The sequence below is a fragment of the Kuraishia capsulata genome, genomic scaffold (assembly GCF_000576695.1).
Source record: "Kuraishia capsulata CBS 1993 genomic scaffold, Kuraishia_capsulata_scaffold_4, whole genome shotgun sequence".
Taxonomy (NCBI): domain Eukaryota; kingdom Fungi; phylum Ascomycota; class Pichiomycetes; order Pichiales; family Pichiaceae; genus Kuraishia; species Kuraishia capsulata.
This window is the reverse complement of record NW_019172953.1, coordinates 237,098-257,474: the sequence shown is the minus strand read 5'-3', so window position 1 is coordinate 257,474 and position 20,377 is coordinate 237,098. Positions and strand designations below refer to the sequence as shown.

General features: G+C 44.3%; 13 protein-coding genes across 13 annotated transcripts; 7 read left to right on the top strand and 6 right to left on the bottom strand.

Moving 5' to 3' along the window:
• Positions 1-26: 26 nt before the first annotated feature.
• KUCA_T00003250001 (uncharacterized protein) lies at positions 27-2,036 on the bottom strand (the record flags this gene model as incomplete). Its single annotated transcript, XM_022601646.1, has 1 exon — positions 27-2,036. The coding sequence occupies one exon, from the start codon at positions 2,034-2,036 to the stop codon at positions 27-29; it is 2,010 nt and encodes a 669-aa protein (XP_022459268.1).
• Positions 2,037-2,233: 197 nt separating this feature from the next.
• KUCA_T00003249001 (uncharacterized protein) lies at positions 2,234-2,983 on the top strand (the record flags this gene model as incomplete). The annotated part of the gene is made up of 1 exon (XM_022601645.1): positions 2,234-2,983. One exon carries the CDS (start codon positions 2,234-2,236, stop codon positions 2,981-2,983), a length of 750 nt encoding a protein of 249 aa, XP_022459267.1.
• A 260-nt stretch (positions 2,984-3,243) lies between these two features.
• On the bottom strand, positions 3,244-4,707 carry KUCA_T00003248001 (uncharacterized protein; the record flags this gene model as incomplete). The annotated part of the gene is made up of 1 exon (XM_022601644.1): positions 3,244-4,707. One exon carries the CDS (start codon positions 4,705-4,707, stop codon positions 3,244-3,246), a length of 1,464 nt encoding a protein of 487 aa, XP_022459266.1.
• A 1,085-nt stretch (positions 4,708-5,792) lies between these two features.
• Positions 5,793-7,253, top strand: KUCA_T00003247001 (uncharacterized protein; the record flags this gene model as incomplete). The annotated part of the gene is made up of 1 exon (XM_022601643.1): positions 5,793-7,253. One exon carries the CDS (start codon positions 5,793-5,795, stop codon positions 7,251-7,253), a length of 1,461 nt encoding a protein of 486 aa, XP_022459265.1.
• Positions 7,254-7,700: 447 nt separating this feature from the next.
• Positions 7,701-8,594, top strand: KUCA_T00003246001 (uncharacterized protein; the record flags this gene model as incomplete). Its single annotated transcript, XM_022601642.1, has 1 exon — positions 7,701-8,594. The coding sequence occupies one exon, from the start codon at positions 7,701-7,703 to the stop codon at positions 8,592-8,594; it is 894 nt and encodes a 297-aa protein (XP_022459264.1).
• Positions 8,595-8,826: 232 nt separating this feature from the next.
• KUCA_T00003245001 (uncharacterized protein) lies at positions 8,827-9,297 on the bottom strand (the record flags this gene model as incomplete). Its single annotated transcript, XM_022601640.1, has 1 exon — positions 8,827-9,297. The coding sequence occupies one exon, from the start codon at positions 9,295-9,297 to the stop codon at positions 8,827-8,829; it is 471 nt and encodes a 156-aa protein (XP_022459263.1).
• A 355-nt stretch (positions 9,298-9,652) lies between these two features.
• KUCA_T00003244001 (uncharacterized protein) lies at positions 9,653-10,082 on the top strand (the record flags this gene model as incomplete). The annotated part of the gene is made up of 2 exons (XM_022601639.1): positions 9,653-9,667; positions 9,762-10,082. 2 exons carry the CDS (start codon positions 9,653-9,655, stop codon positions 10,080-10,082), a joined length of 336 nt encoding a protein of 111 aa, XP_022459262.1.
• Positions 10,083-10,411: 329 nt separating this feature from the next.
• Positions 10,412-11,527, top strand: KUCA_T00003243001 (uncharacterized protein; the record flags this gene model as incomplete). Its single annotated transcript, XM_022601638.1, has 1 exon — positions 10,412-11,527. One exon carries the CDS (start codon positions 10,412-10,414, stop codon positions 11,525-11,527), a length of 1,116 nt encoding a protein of 371 aa, XP_022459261.1.
• A 134-nt stretch (positions 11,528-11,661) lies between these two features.
• On the bottom strand, positions 11,662-13,215 carry KUCA_T00003242001 (uncharacterized protein; the record flags this gene model as incomplete). Its single annotated transcript, XM_022601637.1, has 1 exon — positions 11,662-13,215. The coding sequence occupies one exon, from the start codon at positions 13,213-13,215 to the stop codon at positions 11,662-11,664; it is 1,554 nt and encodes a 517-aa protein (XP_022459260.1).
• An 899-nt stretch (positions 13,216-14,114) lies between these two features.
• KUCA_T00003241001 (uncharacterized protein) lies at positions 14,115-15,233 on the top strand (the record flags this gene model as incomplete). Its single annotated transcript, XM_022601636.1, has 1 exon — positions 14,115-15,233. The coding sequence occupies one exon, from the start codon at positions 14,115-14,117 to the stop codon at positions 15,231-15,233; it is 1,119 nt and encodes a 372-aa protein (XP_022459259.1).
• A 59-nt stretch (positions 15,234-15,292) lies between these two features.
• Positions 15,293-15,998, bottom strand: KUCA_T00003240001 (uncharacterized protein; the record flags this gene model as incomplete). Its single annotated transcript, XM_022601635.1, has 2 exons — positions 15,293-15,903; positions 15,965-15,998. The coding sequence occupies 2 exons, from the start codon at positions 15,996-15,998 to the stop codon at positions 15,293-15,295; spliced, it is 645 nt and encodes a 214-aa protein (XP_022459258.1).
• A 287-nt stretch (positions 15,999-16,285) lies between these two features.
• Positions 16,286-17,197, bottom strand: KUCA_T00003239001 (uncharacterized protein; the record flags this gene model as incomplete). Its single annotated transcript, XM_022601634.1, has 1 exon — positions 16,286-17,197. One exon carries the CDS (start codon positions 17,195-17,197, stop codon positions 16,286-16,288), a length of 912 nt encoding a protein of 303 aa, XP_022459257.1.
• A 1,913-nt stretch (positions 17,198-19,110) lies between these two features.
• On the top strand, positions 19,111-20,343 carry KUCA_T00003238001 (uncharacterized protein; the record flags this gene model as incomplete). The annotated part of the gene is made up of 1 exon (XM_022601633.1): positions 19,111-20,343. The coding sequence occupies one exon, from the start codon at positions 19,111-19,113 to the stop codon at positions 20,341-20,343; it is 1,233 nt and encodes a 410-aa protein (XP_022459256.1).
• Positions 20,344-20,377: the final 34 nt, after the last annotated feature.

The window sequence follows — 20,377 nt, the reverse complement described above, 5'->3', positions numbered from 1 at the left end:
AAACTGTACATATAGCCATATATAGATCAAGCATTCCTCTTAGCATTTCCAATATGCGTATTATTGACCTTGGTAGCAAATCTTAGAGAGTTCAATGTCTCGTTGAAATGAACATGTGCTGGAGATATATTGACAAACATTAAAGTCTTGGAGTTTCCACCCAGCGAATATTGAAGGAGATAAGTCAGTTTGGAGTTTCGGTAAGGAATATGTTGCTTTGAGCTATTTGCACCCAAAGCACATATCACGTCACCAAGCGAGCTTAACGATTTGTTAATGGCCTGAGTCTCCTTGAATCTGTCGCCTGTTGTTTGCGAGTGGGTGAATCTTTCAGAACCTGCGAGATCAACGAGATTGAGAACTCCTCTGGTGCTCTCATTCAGGTTCACGTTGTGTCCTGTGATCTCGAAGATGTACAAACTGTGTGATCTGGATGATTTATCGTTAGCTTTGGTCGATGCTGTGAATCTGTTTTTCGAGGCTTTCGCAAGAAGCTCGTTCACAGTCTCTGGACTATCAAGAAAAACTTTTGTGACTCCAGTGACGGATGTGCGCATCAATGTCTCGTCGTGTTTAATCTCGTGCTTCTGTGAATCGGAGTAAGTGTTTCCTATGAGATCGTTAATTGTTTCGTTGTATATTTCCAAGAATTGACCTTGGATCTCAAACTCCCAGCCTTGCTGTTTGAGATGGCTCACCTCTTCAAAGATTTGTCTGATGGCCCTCGGTATCATGCCGTCCTCTTTTTTCGACATCGTGAACGTTTTGCCAGAGCCCGTTTGTCCATATGCAAAAATGCAAACATTGAAGCCATTCAGAGCACTCTGTACAAGTTCGGATATCTCCTCGTAAACCTTCGAGTTCGACAAAGACTCGTCAAACACTTTGTCAAATCCAAAGTCATATTTCTTGAGAGGTTTTGGTGCTGGGGTCCGGCCGGTCATGCTATCTCTCTGCTCCGTAACCAAAGTAATTTGTTCTTTGAAGGCATCATTCATTGGTGCGAATTCAATTCGAGCGGGATTCTCTTCGGCCTTCAAAGGTCTCACTCGGCAAAATACTCGTATATTACCTTTCAAATCCTGTAATAGTCCATGCAAATTTCTTCTGCTATTCTCCAGAGACAGAATTTGGTCGTCCATCTGAAGAGCATTGGCATCGTACATCTCTGCATTATTCATGACTTCAGCTATTTTATCTTCAAGAGATTTGAGCTCGTCCATTTGTGAATCTATTTCATGTTGAAGATCAATGCAACTGTTCTCCGTGAGCTTCCATTGTGCCAACAACTCCTCGTATTCTAATTCCATTGTGTTCGTCCTTCCAATGGAAATCTCCACTTCATCTTTGACCTTGGAGAGCTTATGGTTGGCTTCTAATATCAGATCCTTGGTGACCTCGATACTGTGATTCAATCCCATTATTTCGGACTGCTTTTCTTTCTTGACCAGCTCCAGATTTTTATCACCAGACACAACGATATCATTAATTGCCTGCTGGAAATCCAGCGGCAAATTGGAGATTTGGTTTTTCAGGCTTTCCACCTCACCCATTAGGTGAGATAACTCCGCTTTGCGGCTTTCCTGTTTCTGCAATTCTGTATCCTGAGCCAGTTTGAAGTACTCGTCCGCCTTTTTTTGAAGGTCGGCATTTTGTTTCGAAACCAGCGAAAGTTTTTTATCCTCAAAATCGGCTTCTAGCTCTTTCAGCCCCATCAACTTGTTCTCCTCCACATTAGCCATCTCCTCCTCTCGCAACGTCATTTGGTCGTTAAGTCTCTCCAATGCATCTTGCGCCTGTTCTCGCTGGAGATCGTGTTTATACTTCCTCGTTCTTAATGTAGTTATTTTCTTCTTTAGTTCAGTCAACTCCGTCGTTTTTCCCACCACCTGGTGCTTTAAAATCTGAAATCTAGACGTGCTCTGATGAGCAGACATGGTCTTGGTAATCTTCCCGGAATTCGGCCTGTGATTCTGGGAGGTATTGAAGGCAGAGTCGCTGATCTTGGAAAGCGATCTTCCATCTCTGTCGGCCATTTTGGATATATACTGCTATTGGTTTAAATTGGAGCCATCGTAAACTTATCAGATAATGTGAGCACCCGTGATTTGAGAAGTAAACATAGAAACCGCAAGTGCTCCTAACGCGATGGATTTGATGGAATTTTTTTTTCAAGCCTCAGATTCCGCATAAGACTTTCTTAGATAAAGGCATTGTCACAAAATATACAGACATGAAGAAAGGTTCAATAACGCTGAAAAACACAAAGGCTAATATAAAGGCGACTCGTCCTCAGAAATCGTCGAAAGCGAGTAACAATCCCTCGGAATCTGCTAGCGGTGAAGCAGAGAGCAGTGGGGAGGAGCTTGACTTGAGCGATGCAGAAGCTCAGAAATCCGACTCTGTTTCGGATCAGGAACAAGATAGCGATGACAGTAATGACAGCGAAAGAGAGCGTGACTCGGACAGTGAGGAGGAATTTTCCGATAGTGACGAAGACGAAGATGACGAGATACCCCAACTGAAGAAGAGAAAGGGAAACCCGGATGATGGATCAGAGCAGTTTTCCACGGCAGTCAACGCCCTTTTGGGAACTCATTTGAAGGCATACGACAGAAAAGACCCAATTTTGGCAAGATCCAAGAGCCAAATCAAGAAGTTTGAAACCGAAAAACTGGAGTTGAAAGCCCGTAAGGCGCTGTTAGCTGAGAAGAAGCAAAGGCTGACCAAAGATAGGGTAAGAGACCTTTTCCCAAAAGACGATGCTTCCGCTAGATTCGTCATTGAGCGCGAAAAGAGGTACAAGAAGACTGCTCAGAGAGGTGTGATCAAGCTGTTTAATGCCGTGTTGGCGACACAGACACAGACTGCCAACGTTATATCGAAAGAGAAGATAATTGGTGATATAAAGAAGGATGAGCTGATTACCGAGCTCTCGAAGGAAAAGTTCTTGGATCTTATTCAGGAAGCTGGAAAGAACTGAATAGCATTTTTTGGGGTTTGTAACATAGAAATTTTTGGGCCTACATACGAAATGTTTGGTAGAAAGCTTGAAAAAACTTATTGTAGTCTATCTAAAATACAGAGACCTTCATTAGTCTTCGACGAAATCGTACACGAGCCTTTTGAAATTTGGGCACCGAACGAAATAGAAAAAAAAAACCGGGACTGATAAAAATTGTAAAGGAACAAATGAGCCATACCTAGAAGGTAGAGTAGAAATGCAATGCAGAAGAAGATGAATTATTCGAGGAGATGGATAACACCAAAAGATTGTTCAATTCCATACTCGCCTGGAGACTTCCAGTAGTCATTGTAAGTACTCAGGATGGTAACCTCGGATCCAACTTCCTGTAATATGTTGGCAATTGCAATTTTCTGGTTAGCTTCGGAAGGAACGTTTTTACCGTTGGTGATTCCCTGGCTTGGGTAACCAGTTTCGGTCACGACGACATCCAGGTCACCGCAAATTCCTTGGACAAGCTCGATTTGACCCTTGACAAAGGAACCTGCTGTCGAAGCGCTTGAGTAGACATCGAAGTAAGCGTGGGAGTTGATACCAACGAAATCGATCTCTGAGTCCGTGCACAGACTTGGGTTGTCTTCAAAAGTCACAGGAGGCTCCGAAGTGGTGACCTTTCCTGTGTAACCAGCTTTTTTCAGCAAAGACTTGACGGAAGAGATTTTGGAAATCAATTCTGAGACTGAGCAAAATTCGTCAATGACAGCCTCGTTACCGATGGTGATATAGGTGAAGAGGTCCCAGTCAAAGGCGTTGTCGTTGGCAGCGTCAATGAAATCAGAAACGGCATCATCAATAGAGTCGACACCATCAGAACTGATCCAGAAACCTTGGTTGACCTTCAAGCCAATCTTGGATGCCAGTGGCAGCACGGTGGTCAAGTAGTTGCAATCGTTACCATATATTCTCACAGATGAGACTCCCTTGGACTTGATGAGAGTCAGGTCCGTTTGGACGGTGTCGTAGTCTTTGCAAGTTCCATCGTCTTCGTATGGACTGTACACCAATGCGGTAGGAATAATCGTAGATACGGCAGAATCAGTACTGGTTGAGGCTGATTGAGTTGATGTTGAGGTTTCCTCCTTAGTGGAAGACGAGGAGGATGAGCTGGTGGTGCTGGAAGAAGAAGAATGGGTGGTTACCGAGGTTGAACTTGAACTTGAGCTTGAACTTGAACTTGAACTTGAACTTGAACTTGAACTTGAACTTGAACTGCTAGCACTTGAACTCGAGCTTGAGCTTGAGCTTAATGTGGTCTCAACCTCAGTCGAGGAAGTTGACTCTGCAGTAGTAGTGGCCTCGGCGACTGATGAAGTCTCAACGGTTGGTGTGGTTGCAGAAGTTGACACCGAAATTGTGGCTTCACTTTCAGCGGATGAAGTCGTAACTTCTGGCTGCGAGGTTGATGAGGTATCAGTGATGACACTGGTAGTGGTGGGTTGGATCGAAGCAGCCATCTCAGCCCCGGTAGCAATTGTAATTAAGGTATTGGTCCAGGTGGATGTTCCAGAGATGAAAACTTGCACAATTGGAACCTGAATAGTCTGGGTGGCAGTAACATCAAAGACCGTTGTTGTGTGGCCAGCAGCAGTGTGGTATCTGGTGATCACGACCGGAACTGGCACAGCCAGAACGCTTTGGAAAACGGCCAACAGGGCAACAAGCGGGAGGACAGGATATTGCATCGTTTGCTAAAAGAGTGTGATGATCCGAGAAGAAGGTGTCGGAGTTTTTAAGTGAATGATGGAACCTGGTGTTGGCTGGTTTAAATGAGTGTAATGTTTCCGAGTTCAAGGAGTGACAAGGGTGAGTTTTGGAAGTTTTGAAAGGAAGGACAAAGGGTCTGGCTCAATAGTTCTCTTGGAATAACAAAGATGGATATACCGAAAAAGAAGAAAGGAGAGAGGCTACGTCAGTAAGACCATGAGGAACCGTCTCTGTATCTTATATTCACATTTTTGTAGTAATCGTGAAACTCCAAAAGCTATTGGATATGCATTATGACGCACTTTAGTCTTCGGTTAATCCGAATAAATTCTAAATTCATGCGGGTTCATGCACGATGTTGCGTAATGGGCATCTAATTACCAGCCATGTTTGAGTCGTGCACGTCTTTGGAGGTGGCTGGCTTCAACGGGAGTGAGGCTGATCGGGTATCTGACTCAATCCGGAAGAAGTATCGCCGATTGTGTGAATATCAAAGGATCATTGCTTAATATGGAGCATTTTATTCTCTTTTGGAGGCTATGGCATACCCACCACCTTTCCGTTTTAGGAGAATGCAGCTTTTAGTGTTCGTTAGCTCGCCTTGTAAGCCTTAAGTCAATGATCATGGGTTGGTTCCATAGCAACCAAGAGCCTAATCATGGAAAACAAAGCACCGGGATTTGGTTAATTTATCGGAAGCATGAAGCCAAGGATTTTCTGCTACGGGGTCTGGATACCATCGAAGGTTTCATGGTCGTTCTTTGCAGGCTTCGGTGGAGCTTCAACGCTCTGAACGTTTTGTAGTTTTTGAAAGTAACCCATGTGGAACTACATTTCATGACTCAAAAACCTGTGGTTTTTTTTTTCCTTCCTAATTTCAACATAGTACAGATTATAGATCTTTCGGTATTGGTCGATTCTCGGGTCAGAATCTCATAAACGAAAAGTAAATAGTGCGAAACATAATTTGACGCCGCACTAATGATAACCTGATAACAGGCGCTGGATCGACCTGGTTCTTACTTCCTGGTCTCCTCACCACGAGTTTTTGAACCAGAAAGCAATGTCGGCACGTATTTCACAACAAGAGAGTCAATACTCCAAGAATACTGTCCAAAAGACAGAGGCAGATGGACAAAGGCACGGTCCGGCCAGTGCAAGAGTTGTTCTCTTTGTCCAGAGATATGGAGATGCAATTATTGGCGCTTTCTACGTCGCATTCACAGGACTGGTGTTTGGGTATGACATTGGCACTGTTGGTGCCTTTTTCTCTTTGGACCAATTCCAGGCCAAATTCGGCGATTCGACAGACAGCTCCGGTATCACTAGACGGTTTCAAGAAACGACCCAAGGCCTGTTGGTTGGAGTATCCTGTTTTGGGGCAGTTTTTGGCGGTCTTTTTCTCAGTCGGCTGGCAGACATTATTGGACGACGTCCAACTTTGTCTGTCGCTATGGGAAGTTATGCACTTGGCGATCTCATCGCGTTGATCAGTGGGCATTGGGCTCAGTTGGTGGTTGGGAGATGCTTCAACGGACTGGCCATTGGATGTCTAAGTGTTGTTACGCCAATGCTTATTAGCGAATTTTCACCAGTGGAGATTCGGGGAGGTCTCGTTTCTGTTCAACAACTTATGACCACACTTGGAATAGTGATAGGTGCCTTCACGGTTCTCATGTGCAGTAGGTTCCAATCTTCTCTGCAATATCAGGCTATTCTTATAGTGGGTACAATTATTTCTATTGGCGTTTCGGGGGTTGTCTTCCTGGCTCCGGAAACCATGAATTCTAATAATGAAACGGAGGAAACCGAATTGCAGAACTTAGCGCAAGGTCAGGAAGACGATGCTGAGAAGGCCAAAAACGAGAACATCTTTAATGGACAACCAAAGTCTTTCCAAAGGTTGATGGTTGGGATTTCCATCGCCAGCTTGCAACAACTTACTGGTATAAACTATTTCTTCTTTTATGGCACATATTTGTTTCAAAGAGCTGGAGTTGAAAATCCTTTTCTCACGGCCATCATCCTCTCTCTGATGAATTTGGTCTTCTCAGTCTTAAGTGTTCTGATATGTGAGCGGCTACCCAGAAAACAATTGCTAATGCTGGGATCTGCAGGGATGATGATCTCAATGTTATTGTTCTCCACAATTGGAACTTTTCTGCTTGGTGTATCCCAGCAAAAAATCACAGGATATCTCATGATATTCTTCACATGTCTGTTCATTGCCATTTTTGCTCTGACTTGGGGTCCAATAAGTGGTGTCGTCCTGAGCGAAATGTTCTCCAAAAAATTCAAAACACAATCAATGTCTATAGCTGGAGCAACCAGTTGGTTTGCCAATTTTGGCGTCTCTTTTCTGACCCCGGTGATAACTCGGTATATTGGCTTTCTGTATGGTTTAGTTTTTGTGTTCTTCTTGCTGATTTCCATCCCAGTGGTTTATTTTTGGCTTCCTGAGACAAGAAATAAAAGCACCGAGGAAATTGACAGGATGTACCAAACTAGGTCGATCTTTTCGTGAAAAAAACATTATTGATTTCTTGGACTAATGGATCATAAGAAGTGGCTTTCGAAATATGTCTAAATCAAGAAAAATCCATATAATGCTGAAATATTGAAATGTTGGAAAACCAGAAACTTCAAACATCAAGCTAATATAATTTGATCATAATGCTTAAAGAGAATTACAAACAAAATCTCATTAACTGTTGATATCAGCTAATATGCTTAAGCATAAGTAGTGGATGTCTGGCTTTTCTCCACACAGACCGCCTAATCTAATCATCTCCTTGTTTGTTTCTAATCTCCAACCCCTCTTCTCATCACAAAGTACATTGCGAAACTGTTTGATGTTGTTGGAGTCATTTATTGACTAATAAAAATCATTCCGATACGTTAAGTTCACAAAAAAAAAACAATTCTTATCCAAACGCGTGATTCGTCCAACCCCGTGCGGCTCGAACAAGACATGCAGTTGGCGTTGGGTAAATCAACGTCACAAACTAATTCTCAGCAAGAATTGCCAGCAAATAATTTTGAGAACTTCACAGAGATGTACTATACGCAATTATTTAGAGGCCCCAGCTACAGAACTTACAGTGAATGGAGAGAGTACAATCAGAAGAAGATTGATGGTCCATTGGGAGAAGTCCTTTGGAGACGCGAAAGGTTCACGGGAACTCTGGAAGAGAAGTATTCTAAGAAAGACGGATTCGATTTTGATGCTCTCACAAATGACACCATTTGGGGGGAATTGTTCCCTAATGTGGAGAAACGGAGACTGGTGAGAGTCAGTCTTGCGAATATGTTTATTAGGGTGGGCAAGCTCCTCTCAAGACAAAAACCCAGTTGTCAACAACAAAACAGGAGAGCGTGGGGCTTAAATCCTTTTTCCAAACTGGCTGGTGTTGCGAAGGGCTATTCACAGGCTCTGGCATCTGCTGAGAACAGAATGACAATGATGTCTCATCTGCCTTCAGGATCCAGTGTTTACTCCAACAACGATAGCGTCGACCAGGAAAACAGCTACCATACTGCTCTTTCCGGTATTGCTGCTGATGAAGATAATAACCTCAATTTTGAAACAGCAGATTTTAATGGCTTATGGCAAGAGACAGGCGATGCTGCGCTACGTCAAGTATCACAGGAACGCCTTAATGTGCTTAAAACAACACCCCATGAGAAGCCAAGCCTTGCTAACAGGTGGGAACCCTCATTGGAAGAGCCCACGGAACCTTTGCTACTCATTTCTTTCGATAAGCCACGGTTCCAGCGGAACAACTTCAGGCACTCTTCGCTAGAAGACACGCCTGACGCTACCGATCGGCTCATAGCTGGGATTTACATGCTTCTCCAAGACTGACCAGTCAGGCGCATTAAGCCATCTGAAAATAACGTTAGTAATATCACGGTTCTACGGTTGCCTTGAAGAGGTGATATCAGAAACAAGTTTCGTTGTCGCGTCAACGCGCGGTTCTGCCGCAGCATGACTCCAACAACGGTTCACCTGCTTTGAATCAACTCCAACAGCTTTCATTTGATGTTTGTGTTTGCAAGACTTGTTTTTCCACTAGGAGATTAATAAAAGACAGCTATTAACGGGAAGTGGCGTGGACTTTCTGGAAAGCACCCTTGGCCTGTTGCTTAGAGATCTTAGAACCACCCTGGCTGGCAACCAACTTGGCCTTCTCAGCCTTCTTGGTGGCCTTCTCGGCTCTCTTCTTTTCTTTCTCGGCGGTAGAGGCAGCGTCTCTGGCGGCCTTTCTTGCCTCTGGCTTCTGGGAACGTCTCTCCTTGATCAACTCGATGGAAGCACCAACGATAGCTCTTTGGTGCTTGACGGTCTTTCTGGATCTCTTCTTGGAAACCTCTTCGGTGATACCCTTCTTGTGATGTCTTCTGTAAAGAACGGTCCAAGAGATTCTTCTTGGGTTCTTTCTCTGGTGGAAAAGGGAAGCAGACTTGGAGTTTTGGAATCTGAAGATCTTGGAGTCACCACGGACAAAGAGAGTTCCTCTGCCTGGGTAGATCTTGGCACCAGAAAATGAATCAATTTCAACCTTCATTGTTTGTTATTTCGTTGGCTATTTCGTGGTAAATCCTGTCTGGAGTTGAGCGCTGGGAGATATTTCAACGCACACTTTGGAGAGGGAGGGCCGAAAAAGAGTTTTCTGTCGTTGCACTCCCTGGCTGTGACTGTGACTGCGACTCCGTAGATGTGAGAATTCTAGCGTATATTTCGGTCTTTGACATAAATTGGGAAAAACACTACTTGATGAAGACGTCCCTGGGATAATTTTTCAGTCTCTGGTTCCATCTATTGACATACTACACGTTTTTCTCTTCAACACCAGTAAAGACCGGAGTTAAATAACAGAGATGGTCAGTATCATTTGAACGGAACCAGCAATAGGACAATAGATGGTGGACCTGACTGTGAATTCCGCGGTCCCGTTTTCCATCTGTTGCGCCTATGGCCACCTTCCAAAACCACTTTTCACTGTTGCAGTTGTACTAACCCATTATACAGGCACCTAAATCAAAGAAGAGTTCCGACAACGTCAACGCCAAGCTTGGTTTGGCTATCAAGTCCGGTAAATACACTTTGGGATACAAGTCCACTGTCAAGTCCATCAGACAAGGCAAGGCTAAGTTGATCATTGTTGCCGGTAACACCCCAGTCCTCAGAAAGGCTGAGTTGGAGTACTACGCCATGTTGTCCAAGACCCCAGTTTACTACTTCCAAGGTGGTAACAACGAGTTGGGAACTGCCTGTGGTAAGCTCTTCTCCGTTGGTGTCTTGGCTATCTTGGATGCCGGTGACTCCGACATCTTGACCTCCGTCGCCTAAGCGAGGAGCGATAGAAAAAAATCCGAGGGAGTGGTAGTGGATTTGGTATTTAATTCTTATATATAACCATCAATGAACCGATCTGTTCTCTTGGAATCATTAACCCGTATCAAAATAATAGTGCTTCCTAATTGGGATATCTGGGCATGACACTCCCCCGATCTTCAACCCCACAAGATGCCAGATGTCGACGGATCTCCTGTCGCCCCTCCTTCCCCCTCAGCAGTGACTTTTCTCTCTTTTTTCTTCTACTTCAACGTTTTTGTTGCTAATAGAATTGCTAATAGAATTGCTATTCGAATTGCAATACCAGTTGCTTACCACCAATCATGACTACCGAACTAATCGAGCTTGAAGGAAAGTTCATTGAGGTATACATCCGCTTCAACGACGATAATGAGAAGGACTATTGTTTCAACGTCAAGTCAACAGCGACTTTTGGCGAACTCGATGAAATTTTCAAGACTCTGCCGATGTCGTTGAATCCGAGCATTTTCTCAAAGCATATCCCTAAGGGTTATGCTATAAGTAGGTTTCCTGGTCATCTTACCCCGGAGGGAGGTCTACTTTTCTCTGCGGATGCTTCCAAGGCCAAGTTTTTGGAGCCAAAAGGTCGTTCGGAGCTTGTGATCGAGAATGTTTGGCCCGGTCAACTGATAGTGCCGATTTGGGAGTGGAACAACCCCGTCTACTACGGTGTGGTTGGATTGCTGTCCTTCTGGCTCTGGACCGATCTACCAGACTTCATCACCCCTACACCTTATCTGCGTCTTTCTAGAAACGCTATTTTGTTCGGAGGCTACGTGTTGGAACATGTTTTAGGGAATCCAGCTATTGGAGCTTCAATGAGAGAGGAGGCATTGTCCGAGTCCTCTTTTATTGCCCAGTGTATCTTCTTTTGCTTGCAGTTGCTCAAGTTTGCATTCATTATTTTGATCCTTTATGTCGGAGCATTCAACCCATACTCATACAATCCATTCAACCAGAAGAAGATAGAGGTCACCAGAGAGCAGCTGTTGTCAATTGGCTGGACCAGCTCTAGACGTGCCACCATCGAGGAGTTTTCGGCAACTTATAGAGAGAAGAAGATTGCTGCTGTTGGTGGAATCATCCAAGCATCCAAGACGGGTGTCCTTGAGAGCTTGAGAGATAATGGTGTGACTCTGGGTAAGGGTGAAGGATTTGACACTAAGATTCCTGAGAAGGGTGATAAACCAATTTCGCTGGAGCTGATGAGGAAGCTCAACAAGTTCACTCTCAACTACGAGTACACTGAGCTTGTGGGCCAATTTTTTGAGGATTCTTTGGAGGGAAAGACTCAAGAGGACCAGGCCAAGGCCATCAAGGACTTTAGGAAGTTTGGACCTTTGAGTAGTCCACCCCAAATCAAGGAGTTGTACATCGCAAGAAAGATGTTGGGACCTGGTGACGTTGCTGAAGAATAGGCCATTAGGGCATTGTCCCGCAACATTTCCATTGAGCATTAATTGATCTTGTTTTTTTTTCTAAAAGTTGAACTACTATTTCTTTACATATATTGCAATATGTTCCGTGTAGTGAATGCAAATGTGTTTCACCTTCAATTGAGGATGATTCCATCGTCGTCGATGTTCAGCTCTTTGAAGGCAGGCAGCTTCAAGGCCTCTCTGGCACTGATCCTCTCGTAATGGTCCAGCTTCATACAACCCTCCAACAGTTGCAGCATCTCTCCATATTGCCTCCCGAGCTCCGTGTCAAGAGGTTGACCAGTAGAGTCGAGAGCGCTAAAGGTTTCCCATGCAGGAGAGTCGTCTGCAAACATATCGCCTGCTTCGGCATCAATTTGCAGAGACATGTGTATGATTTCGCCAAGTTTGTGTGATTCGAGCCGAGGTATATTACTTTCGAGGCCAAGACCGTGCAATTGAGCAATCTTCTTCATCTTGGAATGTCCGAAGATGCTGGTTAGCTCTATCAATGAAGAGGTATCATCTGGGGAGTCAAAGAAAGGAAACCTTCTGGCCATCAAAGTGAGCAACATCACACCAGCCGCCCAGATATCGATCTTCGTTGTTTGATTTCCGCATCGCAGAAGAACTTCGGGGGCTCTGAATCCTCTGGTACCAGCTCTGTTGGCTCTTCTGGCACTTCTCTTATCATCTTTCAGATAGCCCTTGGTAACTCCAAGAGGAGTCACTTCTGCAAGCTTCACCCCACCAGTGGAGCAACTGCAGTTCTTTTCCTCGATGGGCTTTTCCCTTTCTGCTAGCCCAAAATCAACCAGAACGCCACGTCTGGTGCGTACATCATACAGGAAGTTGGTCGACTTGATATCCCTGTGTATGATCTTTCTCGAATGGATAAAATCCAAAGCTGTCAAAAGCTCGTGCATATAAATTTTGATGCCACTCAATGGCATATCTCTGTAGTACAGTCTGAAGTCGGTGTGCCTGCAATAAGGCAGTACTGCAATCACCTGGTCCTCGTACCGAAGAGCATCAAGGAGCGGAGCAACATTGGGCGAGCCCGAAAGACTATAGAGCAAGTTCAGTTCGTTGAAGATTCTCTGAGGCGACGCGGTAACGTATATACGTTTCAATGCCACGTATGGTATCTTCTTCTTTTTGTTGACTTCGATCTCTGGTTCTCTGATTCTCTTTATTGGGGGAGAATTCCATGATGAAGTCATCCCACCTTTGGATCCCCTCAAATCTATCGCCTTATAAACTGTTGAAAATGTTCCCTCACCAATTTTCCGACAAAGCCTATAGTGAGACGAGAGACCGGGGAACGACTTAATTAGTGTTGTCATCTCTTGTCTTTCCTCTTTGGATAGCTCAAACTCCACATCACTTTGCGCAGAAGAGGGTTCATGGTTGTCGGTGTTCGCAGCTTCAGTGACAGTATCGTCGCTCATCGGGTCCGAGGTTTTTGCTTCTTTTCCCAATCCTTCCTTGTCTTCCCTGTCGTCTGGTATGATATCTATGTCTTGCGAAACCCCGAGCTCCCATTCTCCTAATGCCTTGTTCACAACCGCAACAGAACCAGCCGAGCGCTTCGACTCCAAGAATGGGTTCTCATCATATCTTTTCTCCGCCATGGTTCGACCGGGCTTGTTGACTGTGAGTGACATGTTCTTGTAAACAGTCAACATGGAGCTAATTGGTAGACGCGTCGTGATCTGTTCCAAGTACACGACCTTCCTATTTGGAGAGGGAGCAAGTAGATCTGACGCTTTAAGAGGTCGAAATATGTGGCAGCTGGTGTCGCTTCTGGTTTTGGATGTAAAAATGACTATTATGTTGATGTGGGAGTTTTGGTGGAACAACCCTCGGATTGATCGCAGCTCTCTCAAAGAAGTGAGTGTGTGAGCGTCCGATACGGGTACCCTTGTCGCAAAACGGCAGTCCCGGCTCCTTGATTTACGATAACGTGACTCTGGATATCTCCGTAATTTCTCAGTGTCTTAAAGTACATCTTTATCCGGAAATGGTGAATTCACAGTTGAAACTTTCTTGGAAACTAGGTCGGTTTCAATCACGCTACAGTTACACCGAACTCGTGCTAGAGCCATGCTTGGGATACGAAAGTCAAAATAGTTAACGTGGACACTTTCAAATAGCAATATCCTTCTCTACGTTCATTAATAACACCACTTGACTGTCTCGCGGTCGATATCTTCATCAAAATTTTGAAGAGTGCACCAACCGGCGATTCTGCTCATCATGCTTAAACATTTCATGTCTCCCGCTAACGAGCTCTATTGGCCAAATGGTAAGGCACCCGACTCCTAATCGGGAGACTGTGGGTTCGAGTCCCATGTAGGGCGCGAATCCGTTTCTTAATTTTTTGCTTCTCACTGCAAAAACGTAACGAATTTTTTGATCTAAATGATCTCAAGCATTGCGAAACTTGTTTTCCACTTAAATTAATCTAAAATTCATGCTTTTGTTTGCAGAACAGACCAGTTTAAGCTGATAAAATCCGATGAGTCGTGTGTGGACCCAATCGGTATGCCAGAAGTGATTTCAACGGTTGGCCAAACCCTCGTAAATGTTCAACGGAATTGCAGTCAAACGAATTGGTATGAGTTTCAAGATGATTGTGCCTCCGGCGCAAATCCTGAGACGTCAGATATTTCTCTCCAGACAGCCCTCCATCTTTTTGTCGAGACTGCTGTCGTCGTCTTCTAAGCCTCAACAGGGTACTCCAGCATTCACGGCCGATGAGCTTAGACTGGCCAAAGAGCAGCGACTCCAGGGATTGGGGCCGTATGTCTCGAAGCTGCCCGAGAAATGGATTCCTTATGCTGAGCTTATGAGGCTGGAAAAACCAATTGGGACGCTTCTGCTGTATAGTCCGTGCACTTGGGCAATAGGAATGGCTGCGTTTGAGCTGAGTGCGCCTATCTCCTCCACACTCTGGATGTTGACTCTGTTCGGAATCGGTTCCGTCACCATGAGAGGAGCTGGCTGCACAATAAACGATATGCTAGATCGCAATCTTGACAACAAAGTAATCAGAAGTGTTGAAAGGCCCATTGCCAGTCGAAGGATAACCGTTGCCCAAGCATCTGTGTTTCTGGTAGCTCAATTGTCAGTAGGACTGGCAGTTCTGCTGCAATTGCCATGGTCCTGCTTTTTGCTTGGTGCGTCGTCTTTGTTTTTGGTGGGGACATATCCTCTCTTCAAAAGATTCACGTATTACCCTCAGGTGGTGTTGTCATTGTGCTTTAACTGGGGTGCTCTTTTGGGATTTCCAGCAATGGGCATAATGGATGTTTCCACCATGATTCCCTTATGGCTGTCGGGATTTTTTTGGTGCATGACTTATGACACGATATACGCTCATCAGGACAAAGCCCATGACGTGAAAGCCGGTGTCAAATCGACTGCTTTGGCTTGGGGCGATAAATCCAAGCCTGTAATGTACGGGTTGACTGTGGCTCAATTGGCATGCTACTCCACTGCTGGGGTTATGGCTGGAATGGGCCCGGGTTTTGCCATTGGCGCATTAGCAGGTGGGTACCGTATCATCAACATGATCCGTAAGGTTGATCTGGACAATCCAGACAACTGCTGGTACTGGTTTAAAAACAACATCAACACAGGCCATGTGTTTGCCGTTAGCATCTTCGTTGACTACGTTTTGAGACTTTTGGGGTTTATCTGATAGTGAAAATTGGTGCTGATGAAATGGTAATTGATTATGATCGTTTTTAGTTGTTTTCTTCATCTTAATAGCATCCACCAGACTATAAAAACGATGAAAAGTCCAAATGCGGCCACAGGAAGATACTGTCTGATTAAAGCTTCCAAATTGATTCTTCTGGCTGCTTTCCTGTATTTGATCGATTCTGATCTCAAAGAAGATGACAGATCAGACATCTTGTCTAGAGAATCACCACGATACAGTAGATCTTCGATATTTTTGGTCATGACTTTCTTGACATCTGCCAACTCGGTGTTCAGCTTATCCAGATTGGACTGAGCCCTGGCATCCTGATACAACTTTTTTGTCTTTGCCATGAACGAGTCAAACTGCACAAATTGATACGGCCTCGTGGTAGGACTCAATGCGTCTTGACCGTGCGAATTGCTGAACTCCTCGGAGATTTCAGATAGATATGAAAACGCTAGCTTCCTTGGAAACTGCTTATCGCAAATGCAAAGATACACGATGGAGTCGTTGATCAAATAATGAATTGTAAATTCTCCACTTGTCACTGTCGCCCGTGGCTCTGAGTTTTGGTTCATTCTGGACACCAACGCCTTGGTCTTCTTCTTTTGCTCTAGCAACCCAGGATCGGAATCATCATCTACAGATCCTGATAAGGGAAGGCCTGTATCATCACGTGTTAGTCACCATGATCTTGAGCGCTATTGAATCAGCATTTGACATACCATCATTCCTGTAAATCAACGTAGATCTCACCATGTTGAGTTGTAATATGACAAATGGGATAACAATAATTGTAAAAGTCGATCGTGTCTTGTTTGAAGCGGTTAGTTTGCGTAATTTTGCCTTTGGACACGACCTTTTAATCATGATAAAGAAGCCATAAAACTGGCTTGCCTGGTATCTCATTCGTGTTTTGCTTGAGGTTTCAAAAAAAACAACAGAATACTAAATAATCTACGACTTTAAGATAGGTGAGTACACTTGGCTGAAGTAGTTCTGTTCATCATTTCTGCGTTGTATAATCGGCAAACCCATTTGCTCATTCACCCTATCCAATAACGTTTAGTGTAGAAATCGCCCTTTTTCCCGTAAATGTGAAACTGGTAAAGTATCACTGAGTGCAAAACTATGATCCCCAGATAGCCGACAAGCCATGGAGCGTATGTCAACATGTACTTCTTTCCAGTACTCGCAGTCAAGATATGGGCCACCCATAAGACTGCCTCTAGACATTTGAAGAGAACAAATAGGGGTGAGAAATGTTCACAAGACTTTGTTTTATGGTTTTGCACAATCTCGTAGATTGTCCATAACAGGAGCGTTGCGACAGCCCACCAGCCCTGTTTTTGTGCCGTTTTGTTGAAAATCAGTTCATTATCTGAATCCACGTCTACTCCGCTGTAAAGCGACTCGAGAATGTGGAAATGGCTGGAAATCAAGGGCATGCATCCGCCGAGGATGGCGTACCACCAAACACTCTTGTAGTTGAAGAAAAAGACGTTCAAGCGATTGCCCATCCTTGAAGCCGTTGGCTTCTTAATGTCCTTCTCGGTCGCATAGGGTAAGGTATCGCAGTCATTAGGGTCATCTGAGGAGGACGAGTGAACGGGGTCACGATTTCGGTACTTTTTGAAGGCATAAAACATGTATTGAAGCAACAAGACCATATCGAAAACCGCACACTGATATGACTGCCATATCATGAAGACAGAAATGCCCTGACTATCGGATGCATGCATGCTACTATTATCCACAGGTATCATTCCCGTAACATACAAAACCGACCCTGCACTTTTCCGATTGTAATTCATATATATCTGTGGCGTATAAATAAGCCCGCAGCATGCGTTTGCTATAGAACTTGAAAACGATGATGTTAGTGGTTCACGTTTACTCGGCATGTGAGACTGAAAAATAACATACGCAAGTGATTGACTGAGACCCTGGTAATCCATTCTGATTGACAATAGACCATTGAAATTTAGAGTGGTTTCGAATGTTATTTATCTGTTCAACAACCCCTGCAACTGTTGTAAATGGCTCAGTTAAGAGTCACTCTTAATTCGTTGACGCACGCCTGTGAAGCAGAATACACGGCTTGAGCACTTCAGTTGAATTGAGATCCCTCCGCTGTATGACTGAAAGGTTTAACTGGTTGATCTTATGGTACCATCTAGTATAACCTGGTCGCAGTCATATCCTCCCGTACTGGGGTGATGGGTAAGATTGCATGTTGTGGGGGTACATTTGACATTTCCCATGCAATGGAGCCAGATGGGGTACCCGGCCCTGGGAAATCTTAGCTAGGTCTTCAAGGTTTTTTCTGTCTCTTTTGTTCTCTCGTTCTTTTTCTTCTTTCTCCAATTTGTTTACCAACGAATCGTGTCAACTAGATGTTAGAGACCGGGAGTACTTTCTAATAATGACAAGGAGTTTTTTCTTGTCGCCGGATCGTGCATACCAACTTCTTTTATCCGATAATACAGACCTTTCTCTTGTCCCACAGAGAGGTCTCAAGGGCATGTTTTCTAGAATAAAAGTTCCCGGTTTATATCTCACTTTTAGGATTTCCCATGATAATCAGTGTTTCATGCCCGGGATACATTTAGGCTCGTAGGTATTGCATTTCTGTTCCGGTATAGTGCTGAGCTATGGTGGTGGTCAGTGCTTTTGTGGTTCGGAGTGATACTGTAGTGGTGGTACTTTGTTGGTTCATTTGTCTCAGTAAATTGGACATTTAAAGAGCCCACGCGAGTTACAAGGGGAGAATGTGTCAATACTATACTTCTGTTTTCCACAGTTTAATTGCTCGAGGTTTTCATCTTTTGAGATATCTCCAAAAGTGTAACAAAATCTAAATAGTCGCTTATACCCTTCTGACATTTAGGTGTGTCTCGACTTTGAAGAACAGCCACTGTCCCCCGCCAATTCAACCGTTTTTCTTCTGATTAATACTTTGGGAATGAACCATACATCTGGTAGACCACTAAAAGAATCAGAAATCTTGCAATTATATATTTTCACTGCAAATTCGGCATTTTTCAGTCGCGAACACATGCCAAGATCCCAAAAAGGTAGTGTGTCAAACACTACCTGACGACTCACCTACACCCAAAAATTTCAGCGAACCGAAAACCCTTCGATCTGTCCCGCCAATCCGTTTCCTTCCAAACAAAGCAACCAAGCCAAACCATTTGAGGTGGATCATAGATCTTTCAATCTGAAGTTCTTAAGTTCTTCAAATCTCAAACTTCTCAAACAAGTACGACATTTCGTCTTCTTCTCTTTGCACAGGCTCCCCCTAAAGGCAGGTTTTTTTAGTTGATACTCGAGGCAATTAAAAAACAGCAACAGCCGGAGCACAAACTACTGCAGAGACCAGCGAGACCCTTTCCAACACGATCTCGAAGCAATTCATTAAGCTTACAATAACTCGTATGCCTAAGGAATTCTTGTTCAGATTCAACAGACCAGCCAAGTGAGTATAGCAATTCGATAAGCATTGATGGGCGCAGCGTCGGGAATCCATTGAACTCCTTCAGACTTTCGCCATTTCCAACTATCCAATTTGCGAATTCGAACTAACACAACTACCTCAAACAGGCCTAGATAACACGACTTACACCCACACATCATTTCTTAAAGAGTCTTTCCAAAGGCCGCCGAAGAGTAATCAGAAGGAACCAATATCCATCAAGCTTACTCCCGCAATTTTCAACCTCTTTTGGTTTTGAATTCCCCCCAAACGTTTGTTTTTTTTTCTTGTCAATCAGGCAAGTTTTTTTTGATTTGGTTTTAAATCACAACCTAAAAAAAAGAGGAAGATTTCAAAGCTTTTTTGCTCTTCTCTCTTTCCAAGGATTACAAGATGGCACCAACCGCAACCTTTCCAAACGGGTTCACTTGCGAACCGGATTATGTCAACCATGATCTCTCTGTTTCTCTGGACTCATCGAATGCCTTTGAAGGCCCGGAGAAATTGCTGGAGATCTGGTTTGCTCCGGATGCTCAGTCACTTCCATGCGGCTCATCTGCCAACGGGCTTCGCTCAGTCCCATTGGCCGAGGTTGAGAACTTGTTAGATCTGGTTAACTGCAAGGTCCTATCCAAGATTTCAACCGATGAAATGGACGCATACGTTTTGTCGGAGTCGTCATTGTTCGTGTACCCTCACAAGATTGTGTTGAAGACCTGCGGTACGACCACCACCTTGCTGTGTCTGGCGAAGCTGTTGGAACTGGCTAACGAGTACATCTCATGGCCGGGTGACTTCAAGTCTATCCACCGTATCTTCTACTCTAGAAGATGCTTCATGTTCCCTAGCAGACAGAACGAGATTCACCAGTCCTGGGACAACGAATTGGCCTTCTTGAACAAGTTCTTTCACAAGAAGAGCTCCAAGGCTTACATCGTCGGAGACATGAGTCATGACCATTGGTATTTGTATCTTAATGGAACCGAGGAGGGGATGGCTGCTAACCCAGGATCATCCTACCTTTTGTCGCCAGTCAATTCTATCAATTCAGCCGAAGCCGCATGTCTCAAGTCAGGTGACTGTGATGAGACATTTGAGCTTCTCATGACCGAATTGGACCAGAAGCAATGTGAAAACTTTGTCATGGCTAACCATTTGAACGAGTTCCCAACAATGGATCCTGCTCACGAAGACTATGGTCATCTTTTGGGCCAAAAGACCATGGCTAAGACCAAACTAGACCGTCTTTTTGGCAACGCTGAAGCCAAGCATGATGCTTTTGCATTCACACCTTGCGGGTTTTCCTCAAACTCCATCGTGGATGAGAAGTATTACTACACCTTCCATGTCACTCCGGAAGACGGGTGGTCTTATGCGTCTTTTGAGACTAACGTTCCAGGGCGTAACAAGCTAAAGTTGATGAACTCTGTTCTTGACGTTTTCAAACCTGGCAAGTTTTGTCTTGTCTTTTTTCGTGAAGATGAGCAAAATGCCGTAAAGGGCAAGGTTTCCGACTTCGATCTCTTGAAGAATTGCAAGATTGCTGGTTACAACCGTGTCGACAAGATCGCCTATGATCTGAAGTTGAACTACCGTTGCTTGTATTCTTACTTTGAGAGAGCTTGAGAGAGCTTGAAATGGTATCATTGACCATCTTTCT